Source organism: Ambystoma mexicanum, chromosome 6p, assembly GCF_040938575.1.
Source record: "Ambystoma mexicanum isolate Mex_15411 chromosome 6p, UKY_AmexF1_1, whole genome shotgun sequence".
NCBI lineage: Eukaryota > Metazoa > Chordata > Amphibia > Caudata > Ambystomatidae > Ambystoma > Ambystoma mexicanum.
In genome coordinates, this window is record NC_090935.1 from 1,366,226,062 (window position 1) to 1,366,244,459 (window position 18,398).

Genomic DNA, 18,398 nt, shown 5'->3' on the forward strand with positions numbered 1-18,398 from the left:
CCGGAGGCAGACAGGGTACCTCCAAAGGTTCCAACGGTGGCTCCTCCACTTACCGCCAGGCGGCCCGCTCTTCTTCCCAGGAGGCCTACAGAGGTCGCGGCAAGCAAGGGGGTTCCCGCTGTCGTCGCCAGGGAGGCCAAAGCGGCAAGGCCGCTTCCAAGCAAGACTGACCCCGCCGGGCTGTCGGGCCCCCACCAAAGCACCCCGGTGGGAGGCCGGCTGACGAAGTTCGTCAGAGTGTGGGAGTCCATCTCCACCGATCGTTGGGTGTTGGACACCCTGGCCAACGAGCACTCGCTGGAATTCCTAAAGAAGTGCCCTCGCGTTCCTCCCGTGGCCAGGAAGGAGAATCACGTCCCTCAACTGCTGTTGGAAGTAAAGGCGATGCTCAGGAAAGGTGCCATCGAGCTCTTCCCCAGTAGGCTCCGGGGCTCCGGAGTGGTACTTCCTCGTCAGGAAGAAGACAGGCGGTTGGCGCCCCATTCTGGACCTGCGTTGGTTAAACAAATACATCAAGGCGCAGAAATTCAGGATGGTCACCCTCCAGCACGTGCTGGGACAGCTGGAGGAAGGCGATTTCCTATCGTCGTTGGACCTGAAGGATGCTTACTTCCACATCCCCATTCTAAAAAGGCACAGGAAGTTCCTCAGGTTCGTGGTTCAGGGACGCCACTACCAATTCAGAGCCCTACCGTTCGGATTAAAGTCGGCACACAGGGTTTTCACCAAGTGCCTGGCACCAGTGGCGGCGCGGCTGCGCCTGCAGGGGATCCACGTCTACCCCTACCTGGACGACTGGCTAATCCGGGCAAGGTCAAGGGAACTCGCCGTCGATAATACGGCGAGGACCGTCCGGTTGCTCACAGAGCTGGGGTTCGCCATCAACTACCCCAAATCCCACCTGGTTCCATCGCAAGTAGCACTGTTTTTGGGGGCGAAGCTCGATACAGTGGAGCAATTGGCCTCACCTTCAGACGAGAGGACCTAGACCATCCTGGGCAAGGTGCGGCACCTGTTAGCCATGGACGTGGCCAGGGTGAGGTCCATCAAGTCCCTTCTCGGGATGATGTCCCCATGCATCTACCTTGTGCCCCTTTGCAGACTTCGGATGCGTCCGCTACAGGAGTTCCTCGACGCCCGCTGGTTTCAGGCGAGGGGCTGCTTCGAGGACAGGATCCCCCTCGACGTGTAGCTCCATCGGGCGATCCTATGGTGGGGCATCCGGGCTCACCTCATGACAGGCACAGACTTTCAAACCCTGGCGTTTCAGGAGACGGTGACTACGGACGCCTCTCTGGAGGGTTGGGGGGGCCCACACCAGAGATCTCCACGCAAGAGGCCTTTGGCTCCCGGAGGAGAGGTCTCTTCACATCAACATCTTGGAGCTCCGAGCAGTGTTCTGGGCGCTCAAGTCGTTCCTCCCGTCCCTCAAGGACAAAGTGGTGAGGATCTTCACCGACAATACCACCACGATGTTTTACATACGGAAGCAGGGGGGCACCAGATCCCCAGCCCTATCCAAGGAGGCCCAGGATCTGTGGCACTGGGCCGTCGCCCAGGGGATGTTTCTGGTTCCCTTCCGCCTGGCAGGAATAAAAAACACCATTGCCGACTCACTCAGCAGGGAGCTGCGCTCGTGCCACGAGTGGGAACTGCGCCAGGATCAAGTGGATCGACTCTTCCAACGATGGGGCAAACCCCAGATCGACCTGTTTGCGACAGCGACGAACTCCAAGTGCCAGAGGTTCGCCAGCAGGTTCCCACAGCCGAGGAGCATGGACGATGCTTTCTCGTTCCCTTAGGATGGCCTGTTTCTATACGCGTTCCCTCCATTGCCGTTGCTGTTCCGCCTCATCAACCAGCTCAAGAAGTCCAGGTGCAGGATGATCCTCGTCGCACCGGCGTGGCCGAGGCAGGTTTGGTTCCCGGACCTTCTGGACTTGCCAACGTCCCCACCAGTCAGGCTGCCGGCGGACGCGGATCTTCTCTCCAGAGAAGGAGGCGCCATTCTTCACCACGACCCACAGTCGATGAAATTGCAGGCTTGGCTCCTGCAGCACTAGAGTTTGGAGGGTACAATATCCCGGCTGATTGCACAGAGGTTCTTGCAAAGGCCAGGGCGTCCTCAACTCTCAAGTGTTGCGGTCATAAATGGAAGAGGTTCTCTGTCTGGGGCCGTGCACAGAAGATTAACCCTCTGCGGATTACTGCCCCTCAAGTGCTGCCGTACCTGCTGTCGTTGGCCAAGGCTGGACTTGCTCACGCCTCCATAAAAATACATCTGGCTGCCATCTCCCGATATACCAGGACGACGGGACGGACGTCCTTGTGGTCTCATCGCCTGGTGAAGGAATTTATGAAGGGACTATTCCGATCATTCCCGCCGGTGAAGGCTCCTGCCACGGCGTCGGAGCTTAATGTGGTGCTGCCCAGGCTCATGAGGGGCCCATTCGAGCCTATGCATTCGCACCTTTGAAGTTCCTGTCATGGAAGACAGCGTTCCTCGTGGCCATCACCTCTGCACGACGAGTGGGCGAGATTCAGGCTCTATCTTGCAAGCCTCCATACTTGACTTTTCATGACACGAGGGTGGTGCTGAGGACGCACCCCTCCTTCATGCCCAAGGTGCCGTCGGACTTCCACCTCAACGAGCCCTTGGTGTTGCCAGTTTTCTTTCCGTCGCCTTCGACGCCGGCCGAGAGGACTTTGCACTCGCTGGATGTAGCTAGAGCGCTGAAGTTCTACGTGGACCGCACAAAGAGTTTTCGGAAGACGTCATAACTGTTTATGAACTTTGGGTCTGTGAATCAAGGGAAGGCTCTCTCGAACACTTCCATTTCCAGATGGCTCTCCGGCTGCATCATGCATTGTCACCGGTTGGCAAACCGACCGCTGCCCGGCCGTCCGAGAGCCCATTCGACCAGAGCGATCGCTGCTACCACGGCGTTCATGTCTGGTGTGCACGTACTGGACATCTGCAGGGCTGCTACGTGGAGGTCTACGCACACTTTCACAAGATTCTACTGCGTCGATCGGGACTCCAGGGAGGAGTCCAGGGTCGGCCATGCAGTGCTGCGCAACCTGTTCGCTTAAGGTGAGCCTGGTGAGGCGGTAAGAGATGCTTAATGTTGAGTTGTTGTATTGCTTAATGTTGAACCTGTTACCACCTCCCGTGGTTTTGCATGTGTATACTGCGAGGTATTCTTTTATTCATGAGCATGTGAATCCATGCCAGACCCCATGCTGGAGAAGGAACAAGTTACTTACCTGTAACTGTTGTTCTCCAGCATGGGTCTGGCATGGATTCACATGCGAACCCTCCCACCTACCCCTCTGCGGCTCTTCACTTGGTCATACTGCCACTTGGCGTGCTACCAAATCTGAGGATGGCTGCCAGGGGCGGGGCTTAGGGAGAGGGCAGTCATTGGCTGGGGGCAGTATGACCCAGAGATCAGTGATTGGTTACTACTAAGAAAGACAGATCAGAAACGAAACTGATACTAATTTGTTCTTTACCGAGGATTCCCAGCCTGACGACAGGGAATATTCATGAGCATGTGAATCCATGCCAGACCCATGCTGGAGAACAAAAGTTACAGGTAAGTAACTTGTTCCTTTTGAACAGATTTGTTGTGCGTTCTGTTGGCCCTGAACCTCTTCTAAAGTGCAGAAATTGGTCTGACGTAAACTCAGTACAAATGTATTCTGATACTTGGGCCCAGCATGAGACATTGAGCCTCATTACAAGTCGGATGGCAAGTGAAAAAAGTGGCAGTAATGGAATTAACACCACTTTTACCACTCTGTCGAATTAGAGGTCACAGAAAATGGGCGCTAATTCTGCTTCCGGAATTACTGCTAACGGAATTACTGCCAAAAACCAGTGGAATTAGTTCCAGCAGTAATTCTGATGGCAGAATTAGCATCATGAATAAAAATAGTAATTGCACCTATAACAAGTGGAAAAACTGCTAAAATACTGCCAAAAATGGGCGGTAATTCTGCCAAGATGGAGGCAAAAGCATACAAGTGATGAAAATGAATCCACAGGCACCAACAATTGCTACCAAAAGGGCATTTAACGTGTGAGCGCTTTACAATATAAATAAATGTAAGGCCCCCACCTTCCCCAAACACACTCCCAAGCAACATGCATCCACAATCAAACTGCGACCTCCATAACCTGCTATATTTTATTGAGCTCCAGTGGCATGCAAGGCCACAGCAGGGAAGGATACAGGCACCACAAAGGACGTGAAGACGTGTGTTTTGGACACCACCCATACCACATGTCCGTCCTTCCCCGTGGACACTGACTGAGGAACAATTAGTAGACCTGCTGATCTGATTGAGGCCGATCCTTTGAGCGCCATCACCATCAGAACTGTCATCCTACCCCTGCTGAAGTTAGTGTCCGTCTTCCACTTCTGTGCCATGGGTGCATTGTAGCACACTTTTGGGAGGCTGCATGGCATTCACCAAAGCTCTGGAGCAAGATTTGGATGCGCTCATGCTTCATGCCCATTAGCACATCTCCTGACCCACCACCTCGGCCAAGGTGCACGCTGCAAAGGCACGGCCCTATGCCATCACCCAGTTCCCCATTGTCATTGGAGCACTGGACTGCAAACGTGTCATTAGTGCCCACACGGGCGGTAGCGCCAGCATATTGGAACCGGAAACAATGTAACTCCTTGAACATTCATATGACATGTGATGCAGATCTCACCATCAGCAACTGCTGCACCCGGTTTCCAACAGTGATGAGAGGCAACTGATTGGGAGGGGCTACTGCACGCTGCTCTATGGCTGCTGTGGTTGCCACAACCATTGGAGTTCTGCTGGTTCATCAAGAGGTGGCTGCTGCAGTGTTCTCGGACAATTTGTTCCTGGAGGTGTGCTTGTGGCCAGAGCTTCTTGGCTTCCTGGGGGCTGCATCACTGGACAGTGCACCATGTGCTGGCGCCATAATGGCATTTGCAGGAGCAGGAGCAGCAGATGTACTGGACCCTTACATGGCCCCCTGGCTGTCTTGTTGGGAGACATGGAACATGGCATGAAGTACCCTTGTAATGTCAGGTGTTCTTTCATGCAGTGTAGCAGTTAGTCATCATGACTGGCAAGTTGAAGGGGTAGGATCATGGTTTGTCACCACTACAAAACTGGATCTAAAATATTTTCCTATTTTGGAGGTTTCTTGGGTATCTCGCAGTATTTTATTGCCGTTTGAATTCACTGTCCAGGCTGTTGGCATTTGTGTTGTCAATGTATAATTGTAAGGCGTTGACAAGGATTACATTTAGAAGTTTAAATATCTCAGCTAGGCCTTTCCAGGCTAATGGGACAAGACAGATCCCTGTGGGACTCTGTCGGCCAAGAAGAATAGGTTAGAAGTGTACTGGCCCATTGTCAGTCGAGCCAAGTGGTCCATTGGGTGCTTACAGAAAGACCAAAAATACTCCGAGTACGGCATATGGGAGATCCAAACTAATAACTCTGAAATGTCACGGATATTCACATGGCATGCTTTCCAACTGAGGCTTTGCTTTAGAGACCACAAAGGAATCTGTGAAGCCAAGTACTTGGGGATGAGACATCGAACAGTCTGATAGTGTGTTGGAGCAGAATTCCATTTAGGGTTCTCTAGTCTCATATCCTGGGCCCCTTAAACTTGTTGCTTTCTTTTTGCAGACTGGTTTCTTGCTTTTATTTCTGTGGCTAGAGAGACTTCTACTCAGTGCTTCTTCCAGTGCAAACCTTTTTCTGATGCTATTCTTGTGGCCTATGTGGCTACCAGGACAGGGTTGCTTTTTAAGCATCCCATTTCTGTCACAGGGTAATTCAGTCACTCTGTGTGTGTGGTGGAGTAGGCTGGTGAAAGCTATCATTTCGTTTTGGCTTCAGTAGGGTGCCAGTCATTTTTACCCCCTTAGTAGCCCACTCCACTCCAAGTGGTAGCCATTAGGGTACTTGATTATTTGTTAAGCCCTACTCCCAGCCATTTTGTTTTTATCCATTCCCTTTACTGTACGGTTTAAACTGGGTTAGCCATGTTTTCTGTGCCAGTACACATGCTGTGTGGGTTGACCAGTGTGCTTGGGTTTTAAGGACAAGCCTCATTGGCTGTCTGCCTATTGTGTGATTTGAGACTGGTTTATGCCACTTATCATGTTAGCTTTGCCCTAAACAGCAGTAAAAAAATGCAATGCCAAAGTAAGGAAACATTTCTTTAGCTGGCTGTACAAATACTCCCCCACCCCCCTGCCCGCACCCCCTAACTATGTAAGAACACATCTGTTGGCTTTGCCCTTAATGCCAGTAAAAATGCAATTCGACAGTAAAGGAACATTTCCTTGCTGGCTGCACAAATGTCCCCCCCGCCCCAACCCACCATGTGGTTTTGCCCCTTAATGCCAGTGTCCGGCGTTCTCCAGACCGAGCCCGAACACTGTATGCCTGCTGGTGCTTTCTTTGATGAGCGCAACAAAGCAAATACCTGCAAAACCTGCAGCGCTTGCTTGGCCAATGATGTTCACACCTTGCTTTGTGGCACTGTGGAAGACGGAACAAAGACCAGAGAGTTCCATTGTTTCCTGCGTCTCAATGTTTTTTCCACAGCGAGCAGAGTTACATATATGGTTTTGGGGTTTTCATAGCTGTTAAAGTGTATTTTGTTTCTCTGGATTGTGTGGGTTAACGGTCTATGGTGGTGAATTCTGGTTTCGGTTGTGTATATTGGTTATCTTACCCATGCCATGGTTTTAGTGGCCTTTGCCAACAGATTTCCATTACGCTGTTCTGGCGGACCCTTACTCTACTTCTCCATTTGGATCTCTCGATTCAAGCATTACTGGATCAACTCTCCTGATTCTGTTTCTCTTCCTGATTATACTGCCAAGCTGCCTTCATCCCATTCATCAGGGGTCTCCTCCTCCTCCTCCTCCTCCTCCTCGTGGAAGTGTCCTCATGCCGTATGGTGGTTGGTCTCGGCATACTCTCTCTGGACTTGTTGCACGAGTGCGTCCGGTATGGCATAGCTGTGGGAAGTTTCTAGTTTATGGCCTTTTGTCAAACTGCAAGCACTTGCAGCATCCTACCCACACTACACCACTTGGCTAGAACAAGGCAGAAAGTAGGTGCTAAAGACCCGGAAGAACTGAGGTTGTGGTTGATTTATATTTTAAGTGGGCGTCAAACTAAATAGCCGTCTGTGTCTGTCTTGCAGTTTGGGCGAATCTCGAGCCATTCCACTGCCTTTCCGCCTGATCCTCTGGTCGAGGTGTGATTTCTATCCCCTCCGTTGGGATATCAGCAGAAAGGTTCCTCTCTACATGAGGGGTTCTCTACCGGAGCAGAAAATGTAGTCTCCACGAGCCCAACAGTCAGTGAAAGATGTAATGCCGGAGTAAAGTAGCATGTCCTTGCTGACTGCACACCTTTCCAGCCCCCAATGTAAGGAGACTCATCTTGTTGGCTTTGCCCTTAACTTGATGCCGGTTAATGATTCCTTGCCACAGTAAGAAAATGTTCAAGAGGAGGCTGCCTGCCCCATTGTTCTATAAATCACCAACCTCAACCCCAACCCCATGTAATAATGCTCATCAACTTGGCTGTGCCCAGAAATGCCAGTAAAACTTTAAGAAAACGACCATTCTCCAGTTGCACCAAAGTCCCCCATGCACGCATGCATGACCATTCACTCTCCCAGAACATTCAGACTGCATTCTCCACAAAAGCACCCAGAACATGTGCACTGCATTCTCATTCACACGTGCACTCACATCCTTTCATACACAAACACGCAATTCACACTCGGCTGAGAACTCCCATTCATACACACTCTTACACAGGCACGCCCCTGAATGCATACATACATACATACATACATACATACATACGACACTCATGCACACATGCAAAACCGCTTTTTTTCCTTTCTTTCCCGGGCGTGACAAGCTCTAGCCTCAATGCTCCTCTCCAGGCCTCGAAAATGGGCAGATTCCGGACTTTAATTTCACTCTTGCGAGAAGGATACTTTCTATGGATAATCCACTTGAAGTGTGCTTACTTTCGTGTAAAGTTGCAGTCAGGTGTTGCTATTTGGAATAAAGTCAGCCAGCGCCCAGCGGCACAAGTATTCACAAAAAGTGGTTTGCCTTGTTTGCTGTACGGGTGAGAACGGCGCCGGAGAACATATTATAACGGGAGGCTGGCAGGTCAGACACCCTGCAGAGTCCGAAGAAACTACAGGGGAACAGATGTTGAAGCCGAAACGGGTACCATGAGAAGGAGTCCATTGCGACCCCCAATGTCAGGTGCTGTGCACATGCGTCATAGCACATTCGGCGAATGACACCGCCGCCATTGTGTTATTTTCTCCCTAAGCAGTAGAGTTTGGCATGTGAGCCAACGTTCCATAGTGTATGCGATAAATCGCATAAGAATACAGGGAGTCATAGCAACAGGCCATTCCTTTTTTCTGTTCAGGCAAACTGTGGTCTTCAAACTATTCGGTGCATCCGTGGCTGCTCGCCTTAAAGAAGCTTATTGTTAAACCCAGGCGACCGTTTTGTGACTAGTACATGGGACGATGTTGTGACAGGACATGAATACACCCTCCAAGCAAGCTGTTCTGCCCTTACTGTATGCCATATACACAAATGCACACGATTACCACCACACGAGGGTCCCCAAATAATGCAAAAGTGAATGTCCAGATTACAAGAAGGTGTGGCTAGAAACCCGTTCTGATGATTGCAAAGTGTTTTCCCCCTTGATCTTTTACTGACAGCACTCAAAAAGATGCAATCTGATGAAGAACGCACGAAAAGGTCAAGAATAATTGATAGGCAATTCGCTATCTTGCAATCATTGAACACACCTATTTTAATAGCTTGGTTGAAGAAAAGAAATGTGTGCATCCATACATGATCCGTGCTTTATTTCTAGGTTTCAGTCTGGTGCTCTGGAGGCTCTTTCCAGCTCTCTGCTCAGATACCCGCCTCAGCTCTGAAAGGGAGCTGGTAAAAATGATCCCTTGTAGACTGCACTGGAGCGTTCCGCCATCAGCGGAGAACACCCGCATGAATATTTGAAAGCCCACCTTGTTGAGGGATCCTTTTCTCTTTGTCTGCAGAGTCTGAACGCCGCTAATGGATCAGGGCATGGGCACGCCTAGGATCTAGGGTTACAGGTAAGTAAAGTTCTTATATTGAGCCCTTTCTAACATAGCAAAGCCCTTTCAAACAGAGGCATGGGTTTATTCCATTGACATGTTATATACCCTGTATGTTCCATGGAAGCTGCAGTGTCCAGTTAATGCAGTACCAATTGTCAAGAGATTTTTTTGATCACACAACCTAACTGTTCGCACCAGGTTGCCATTGTTGGGTTTGCTTCCAGCCCCCGCTGCATTCCCATGGCTTCACTCGCCTCTGTCACTTGAAACTCCAGTTGCTCTTGAGTGGCCTTTTTTTGAACTGTACACGCACTCACTCGTCGTCTCCCAACTTTGTTCCCCAGCCGGAGTCTGTGCATTGCACTGCAGCCGCCTCTGCTCTCAGTGGGCAGAGACCGATTAATCCCTTTTACCATCAGTCCTCTCAGGTAACGTTGCTTGGCCTCCCTTCTCTGAGTGCTGGTTGTTTTGTGATGCTGCTCCCTCCTTCGTCTCGTTGAGGGGCAAGAAAGGAGGCTGTCTTGTAACTCCACTGATGAAGAGTGATGCTCTGTTGTTCTGCTTACTGTGTGTTCTGCTTGAAATATTCCTTTCCTCTCTCTAACAATTGTGTTGCATTTTGTAGCAAGGTTGTCTAGTGGGAATGTTTCTTATGGACCTGTTCCTGTCAAATCTTTACCAGGGGTCCTCATGAATTGTCACATGAAACGAGTTGCTGTGGTGGGCATTTTTAAAGGGTCCATAGGACCATGACACATATGCAGTCAAGTGGTTGCACAAACATATTATGACACATTGTCATCCCATGTAGACCCTTTGTAAAGCATCTACACTAGCAGACTTAACTTTTCTTTACACCTTATCTGTAAAATGCAACAATTTGTGTTTTTGAAGTTGTGCTGCATGCCTTCATTTTATTTTGTGATATGGTGTGTTGGAAAATGTCCAGCGATTCACAATAGGAAATGTGTGGATTAATTAGCTGGTTCTAACATGCATTTGGGGGACCACACTGTACCTTGTGAGGAACTCATGGTGGCAACAGTAAAGACAGACACAAGTGATCACAGTTCAAGGGTGTTTATTAAACTGTATAGGTAGGTTGGAAAAACGCCTAATCTAAACCTAAATCTAAGATGGGAGCAGGCTACGGCCGTCAAATAATAATAAGGCAGTCCTAGTAGCATCTTGTCAAATAAAAGGACCTATACTAAGAAAAACAAATTTGCCAGTCGTTACGCTAAATACAAAAAGAGTGTGGCATAAGGTTCATAAGAAGAAAGAAGTGGTCACAAATAATAAATCAGGATGTGGTAGTCAGGGTCTCCCTTCCCCATGTTTTGAGCATGGTACAAGGCGGGACTCCGGAGCATAGCACACGCTTGAGCTTTCCCAGCATGGGACTACAGTTCCGCTCTCAGGTATCAGGACCTTCGGTGGTTAAGTCTCTTTTCTACAAAAAGTCTCTTACCTCTGAGGGACTGATGTAAAAAAAAAAAAAAAAAAGTTCCTTTGCATAGGTAGGTTGGGTGATGACCTTTCACCCCTGGATCCCCCTCTTCCGGGTTCAGATCCACAAAAAGTTCTTAGCAATATCAGGACCTTCGGTAGTTACGTTTCTTGCTTGCGAGGGCCTGATGTGTTCATAATAATAAACAAAAGTTCCTAACTGATTGTACTTGGGGTGATAATTCTTCACCCCTGGCTCCCCCTCTTCTGGGCTCAGACCCCTCTCGAATATCAGCCCCCCTCCGTCGGGTTCACCCTGGCTTGTATTCAAACGATTTCTCTGTTGTTTTCACGTGTTGGTGGGGTGATGGCTTCTCCCCCTGGATCCCACTGTTCCGGGCTCAGACCCTTCTCGAATGTTTGCCTTTCCTGTTGGGTCCACTACGGCCCTTTTCGGTGGATGATGGCTTTTCACCCCTGAATCCCTCTCTTCTGGGGTTAGACCCTTCTAGAATGTTTGCCTCTCTTCATCAGGATCATTACGGATTTTGTCAGTTCAACTTCATGGCACTCACAAATCTTAATGTCTTTTTAAACAGTTCACTGTGGACATCCCTCTATCGGGTTGACTTTTGTCAATACACTGTTCATTGGGACTTTAGGCTTCGCCCATTTTCATCGGCATCCCTCCGTCAGGTTCACTCTTGCCAACTTCACATTTCCTTCTACTTTCTTATGATGCAGAATTCACGTCACTTGGGTTTTCACTGGTTTGCCAGTCAAAGAATTTCGACTGTACAGGGGGATTTTTCTAGACCCCTGTATGACCACTTTGACCATTTCCATGTGGCTCCCCTAGGGCATTCTGGTATTGGTAGTTTTAACGATGGTGGGATCAAGAAGAGTCTCTTGCATAAGCACCCACGTGGTGCCGAACCCCTCTGCAGCTGGTTTTCCCTTAACGTGAACAGTTATTTCCCCTTGACTCAACGGCTGTAATGAACCACTTGGCTTTTCTCGTCTCTGGGGTCTAGGACAGTACCACAGTAACAGGCGTCTCTCCCTGGCTTGGTTATCAGCAGAGGAGGGCTCATTGTACCACTTGCATCTGCTGCAACACACGTCAGCTATTGTTCGCTGTCTTACTATTCCTTCCATTGAAGTTTTCGAGGGCCTTGGTTGGAAAGGGCAAGGTTGCTTCCCTCCTTGTCGCCCCTTCGGTCCTCGCCGCCTTTCTCCTCCTCTTGAACTGGCAGACTTGGATTGCTCTCTCGTCGTGCGGTCTTCCTTGATCGTAGTGTGCTCTCGTGCGTGTGTGTGATTCTTGTCAATTGCCTGACTTTGCCTGACTCTTGTGTTGGGACATGCCAGGTAATGGCTATGGTGTTTGTCCCACGTCTTTCTTGTTGTGCGAAAGCGTTCGTATTGAAAAGACTGGTGGAAGGGTAGTATTTGAGTATCCTATCTGGTGGGATGGGGAAAAGGTGTTCTAAGAAGGGGGATACCGCGTATCACCCATTGGTGTCCCACTTCCACTCCCAGAGGGTCCCCCATCCAGGTGATCCTTCCTCTCTCGTCCACCCTCAGGAACTGGATCCAATAGTGAAGGCCGTGTCCTGGCCACCTGGATGACAGATCCCCGGGGACTAGGCAGGGAGACACCTTCAGGTTTCTCTCAACCTCTATTTCCTAGTTAGGTATTTTGATTAGATGAAAACTTTTTCATATTTCTCACTGGTTCTGCAATGTAGACACTGTCCTAGTGCTAGATCTCGGCCAGTTTATTGACATTCAGGTACCACAGACCCAGTGAGGTGTGAACTACATCCCTTGGTGCAATTAGGCCTTAGTTATAAGTAGCAGTGCATGTCTGACTCGCCATCAGTTTGGCTTTGTTGGGGTACATTCGCATTCTAATCTGTGTTCCATCCTTCCTGAATTCTTCAAGTGTACTAATGAATTATTTTTTTGTTCGAAGGATGTCTAGCTGCATCCTAGACTTCTTGAATGCAGTAGCTTCATATATATCATGGTTGTCATGGAGACGCACACTCCATCTGTGTAGTGCCTGGGGCAGAGGAAACATACGTCCAGACACAAGGTATGCAATGCACTTAGTCCCAAAGTCAGAAAGGACCAGCAGAGAGAGATGTGCTGTTGGAGTGTCACAGTTTTCAAACAGTGAGAGGTAGAGCAACAGAAATTAGAGTTTCAACTGAATCCTGACAGTCTGGTCTTAAATGTCAACATTTGTTGAAGCAATTCCACAGTGAATTGCCTTCCTTCAAAAGGAGTTGGTACGCTTTCTCAAATTTGCAAGTTGTGTCACTCTTATGAGGATATTTTGGCATATTTAAATCTGTGTGCTTTTCACCTGGAGTGACATTATAATGGCACTATTCCTCATTCCAGGATGTTTTGGTCAGAGGATCTGGTGTTCAGTTGCTCTCAAAATGGTGTCAGGCCTCCTTATTGCTGTTAGAGCCCTCAGTTGATGTGCAATCATGGTGTTTCAAGTAGGATTTGTAATTCTTCAGCCTGGTGTGCTCCTTGGTGGTCTTTGCACCTACATTCCAATCTCTTTAGATTTTTGGCGCTGTACTGCCTGTTCTTGGGAATATCCTGCTGCTGGCAACTAGCAAGGCTGCTGTTAAACTCCTCTGGTGCTGGAGTGGTTACTCCGGTATCACTCCGGGTTGGATGACAATGCTTTTGTCTTTGATCAGTAAAATCTTTATTCAGGTGTACCAATATCTGTGTGGCTAGGCAAATCGTCATCTTTCACCTGGCCTGATTTGAGATACTTGACTTTTTTCCCAGCTCTTTAAGGCTGGGTGAAGCCTGCCAGGGGTAGCAAAGTGTTTAAAGAGCTGAGCAATGTGAGCTTCTCCAGCTTGGGGTATGCCATGGATTCACATGCTCATGAATATTCCCCATCGTCAGGCCGGGAATCCTCGATAAAAGAAAAAAAAACAGTTTCACTTTCACTTACAAACTGTATTTCTCCTCTAAACCAATCACTGTACTCTGGGTCATAAGGACCCCATCCAATGACTGCCCTCTCCCTAAGACCCTCCTCTGGCAGCCATCTTTAGATTTTTACCACACGTTCAAGTGTTGGGAGTCCTCCAGTTTTGCTCCGTGAGCTATTCTACAGTTTTCGAGCTTTTTCTTCGGAAAAAGTTATATTTTTTACAAAAGGAGCCCGTGTGCTCTTCTCTCCATCTGCCGCCACACTGCAATCAGTTTGTCAGTGAATTTCAACGCCCCTCAGGGGCAGGAATCATGGAGTTTCATCGAATTTTCCAGAAGGGCCATCAGGCCTACACCGCACCTCTGACCATGAAGGAGGAGAAGGAAAGAAGTTTCCTTTTCAAGATCTGCATCAGATGCAGACTGCAGAACGTGTTTGTGGAGGACAAACACTTTCAATGCCTTCACCCGGATCACAAAGAAGAAGATTGTGAGATCTGCTGCGGCTTCTCCAAGAGAATGATGAAGGATCGACAGAGTAGACTGGCGATGTGGCTAAGCACCAAGGCCTCTGCCCTGTACTCCAAGCAGGGGCATGCCTCACCCAGGACTGGCTGGTCCGAACAGCGGGCTTCTAAGTCCTTCAGGGGCGCTCCATCTGTGGGGGCCCAAAATAAGGACAAGGACCGCCAGTCCGTTTCCATCGGGGTCGCAGCGCAAGCAGGTCCCTCGATGGGCAATGCACAATCAGCATCTCCATCGGCCACCATCGCCAGCCATCAATCTAGCTCCTCCTCAAAACCGAATTCACCCAACCCAGCTAAGCTGCAGGAGAAGCCTGAGAAACCTAGGGTGGAGGAAAAGACGACTGACCCGCCTAAGAAGGCCCAGGCGGCGCAGCAAAAATCATTGTTGATGATCGAGATGGTAGCGGCCGCTCTCTCGAAAGCCAAAGGGGTGAACCCTGTGAAGGTAGCCCCTACTGCACCCAGGGTGTCCATGCCCCCGAGGTGGGAGACCTCAACCGGGGCAGTGGCAAGGTCGGCTGGCACACCTGAGAATAGGATGCTGTCGCTAAGCACAGCTGAGACCCCTCACGGCGCAAAAGTGGGGGTGTGGGTTGATGAAGTCCCAAGCCAGCCACAGGCCATAACCCAAGACATGAATGTTTCGTCTTTGGAGGACGAGGACCGGGAGTCCCTGGTCATGGTGCACGAGGACGTAGAGTACGACGACGATGGCAACAACGCTGAAGGCGACAATGGCGCATTGCCTATTGCGCCCACCATGCCTGCTCAGCCGAGAGATGTATACCTGGACATCCTTTTGACCCTACACACACTTGTGTCCGAAATCCAGAAGAGGATGCTGAAGGCCCCATACCCGGCAGCTGAGGCTAAAAAGAGGAAGCGTCATCTGACGCACCTGCATCAACGTCCTCACCCGCGCTAGATGCCCTCCACCCTGATTGACGCGGACATGGGGACGGTCATGGCCACGGCAACGTCGGACTACGATGATATAGTCCCGGTGGGTGGATTGCCGCAAGCAAGGGCATCCCCACCGGATGAAATGGGGTTGTTTCATGCCATGGTTGCCATAGCTTCCGAGCTCTTCCAACAGTCCGCTGAAGAGACCAAGAAGGAGTGCTTCCTATTCCAGAGGCGTGGGGGCCAAGAGGAAGACCATCATGGCAGTGTCCCTCTTGGACGACGTGTGGGAGGAAGGCCTAGCCCTCCTGAAGAATCCTTGCTCGGCCCCGGCCAAAAAGGAAAGGCTGGAGAAAAAGAACTGGGTGCCGGAGTTCACACCCAAGTGCCTACGGTCGCAACTGTCGCAGGACTTGTTGGTCTCGGCAGCTGTGAGGAAGAGGTCGTCCAACACCTCCTCATCATCCGCAGTCCCTCCATACAGCAAGGGGAAGAAGTTGGACACTATGTGGAGGAAGGTCATCTGCTCCACGGCGTCAACAATCAAGATAGCCAACGCATTGGCGATCCTGGCCATGTACGACAGGAAACTGGGGTACAAGCTGGCCGCGATTCTGGATTTCCTACCCGATGTCAAGTGGGTGGAGGTGATCGCACTTCTCCAGGAAGGTGAAGTGGCATCGGACCATGCCATCATGGTGGCCCTGGACATCGCGGACACCTGTTTCCTGCAGATGGGGAACAGTGTCTGCCTCTGTCGTCAAGGCTGGCCGAAAGCCACCAATTTCTGCCAGGTGGTACAGTCAAGGGTATTGGACATGCACTTCGACAGGGATAATCTCTTCGGGAAGGCTGTCAACGAGTCTGGGCACTCCAACAGAACCGCTCTTCCTTTCGCGCCTCCGGTGGAAAGTCGAGCAGATCAACAAAAGGTTTTGGTGGAGGCTCCTCGTCGTACTGTCAACCCTCATGGTCCACAACCCAGGAGGCTTACAGAGTCCGTTCCAAGGCTTTCAGTGAGGGTGGTCCGTGCTGTTGTCATCCCCAATGCAGAACGCAGGCACCGAAGCAGGACTGAACCGGCCAGGACTTTGGGCCCCCACCCATGCACCCTGGTGGGATGCTGGCTGATGGGATTCGTCAGCGAGTGGGAAAAGATCTCCATCGACAGATGGGTGCTGTACACTCTCACCCACTGACATACCCTGGAGTTTCAGCAAAAGTGTCAGCGTATCCCTCCGGTGACCCGGGAGGAGCAGCAGAACTCTCAGCTCCTGCAGGAGGTACGGTCCAGGCTAAACAAATGGGCGAAAGAACTAGTTCCACAACGACTACGGGGCTCCGGAGTCTACTCCAGATACCTCTTAGTCAAAAAGAAGACTGGGGACTGCAGGCCGATTTTAGACCTGCGGCATCTCAACAAGTACCTCAAGTCTCAAAAATTCAAGATGGTCACTTTGCAGCATGGGGTGGGCCAATTGGAGGAAGGAGACTTCTTGACATCAATAGATGTGGAGGATGTCTACTTCCACGTCCCCATTCACAGGAAGCACCGAAAGTTCCCACGCTTCTCAGTGCAAGTAAGGCACTACCAGTTCAAGGCCCTCCCTTCGGCCTAAAGTCAGCCCCCAGGGTGTTCACGAAGTCCCTGGCACAAGTGGTGGCCCATAAACATCTACGAGGGATACACGTGCATCCGTACCTCGACAGCTGGCTCATCTGGGCCAATTCGAGAGAGGTAGCCTTCGAACACACAGAGAGGACTGTCCGGCTGCTGATGGATCTTGGGTTCTCCATCAATTATCCAAAGTCCTGCTTGACACCATTGCAGAACGCTCTGTCCCTAGGAGCCAGGCTCAACAGTCTCCTGCCTAGCATTGCCCTCGAGGAGAGGATAGCGGCCGTGCTGGGCAAGGTGCAATGGATGTTGTCTCTATGAAGACCGCCACGGTGCAGACCATCAAGTCGCTGTTCGGCATGATGTCGTTGTGCATCTACCTTATCCGACTATGCAGGTTGCGGATGCAGCCTCTTCAGGAGTTCCTGGGCACTCGCTGGATAAAAGTGTCCGGAAGCTTCACGGACAATATCTCGCTCAACGAGGAGTTCGTCAGGTGGTGAGGTGTAAACTCCAACATCGCCCAGGGCACAGGGTTTGAAACCCCCAATACCAAGAGACGGTCACCACAGACTCTTCCCTGGGGGGCTGGCAAGCCCACACCAGACGTCTGCATGCCAGAGGAGTGGGGCTGCCAGAGGAGAAGGTTCTCCACATCAATGTCCTGGAGCTGCGGGCAGTGTTCTGGGCCCTCTAGTCATTCCTTCTGTCCCTGAAGAGCAACGTGCTATGGATCTTCACGGACAACAGCACCACAATGTTCTACATCAGGTGGCAGGGGGGCACCTGATCTCCAGCGCTCTCCAAAGAGGCACATAACTTGTGGCACTGGGCCGTTGGACAAGAGATGTTCCTTATCCCCTTTCACCCGGCGGGAGTCAAGAACACCACTGCCGACTCCCTCAGCAGGGAGTTGCGCTTCTGCCACGAGTGAGAACTTCGACAGGACCACCAGGTCGACCAGATCTTCATCAAGTGGGGCAGGCCCCAGATCGATCTGTTTGCGACAGTAGCAAACTCCAAATGCCAGAAGTTTGCCAGCAGGTTTCACCAGCCTAGCAGCATTTGGGACGCGTTCTCCTTTCCATGAGAAGGCCTGTTACTGTACGCGTTTGCTCCGTTTGCTCTCCTTCTGCGAGTCATCATGCGAGCCGATGAAGGATGATACTCATCGCCCGGTGTGGCCGAGGCAGATTTGGTACCCGGACCTTCTCAGCCTGTCAGTGTCGCCTCCGGTCAAGCTGCCAGTAGCCGTGGATCTGCTCACCAGAGAAGGAGGCGCAATCCTACATCACGACGCAGGATCACTGAATCTGAGGGCTAAGCTCCTGCAGCCCTAGGATTCGGAGGATACAAGTTGTCGGCGGACTGCAGGGAAGTGCTTGCCAAGGCCAGAGCGCCGTCCACTCTTAAATGCTATGGTCACAAGTGGAAGGGTTTTGCTACGTGGTGCCAGTCGCAGAAGATCACCCCTCTGAGGGTCACGGCTCCTCTGGTTCTTCCATACTTGTTGTCCTGGGCCAAGGCAGGGCTGGCGCATGCCTCTATCAAGGTGCATCTGGCGGCTATCTCCCATGACACCAGGTCTCCGGGAAGATCTTCTCTTTGGTCCCACCATCTCGTCAAGGAGATCCACAAAGGACTGTTTCCACCTTTCCTGTCGGTGAAGGCTCCTTCCCCGGCCTGGGAACTCAATGTGGTGCTGAAGAGCCTCATTGGAGCCCCCTTAGAGCCCATGCAGCAGGCCCCT

At 50.8% G+C, this 18,398-nt stretch overlaps 1 protein-coding gene across 17 annotated transcripts in view; it reads left to right on the top strand.

Annotated features, from left to right (window-relative positions):
- Positions 1-18,398, top strand: part of MPDZ (multiple PDZ domain crumbs cell polarity complex component) — a 1,735,289-nt gene that overhangs the window by 1,089,186 nt on the left and 627,705 nt on the right. For 8 of the 17 annotated variants that reach the window (XM_069626067.1, XM_069626068.1, XM_069626072.1 and 5 more), the window contains one exon: positions 9,523-9,606. The exons of the other annotated variants lie outside the window; for them this stretch is intronic. In XM_069626067.1, the coding sequence (XP_069482168.1) occupies positions 9,523-9,606 (84 nt within the window). The remainder of the gene's footprint in view (positions 1-9,522; positions 9,607-18,398) is intronic. 17 annotated transcript variants of the gene reach the window in all.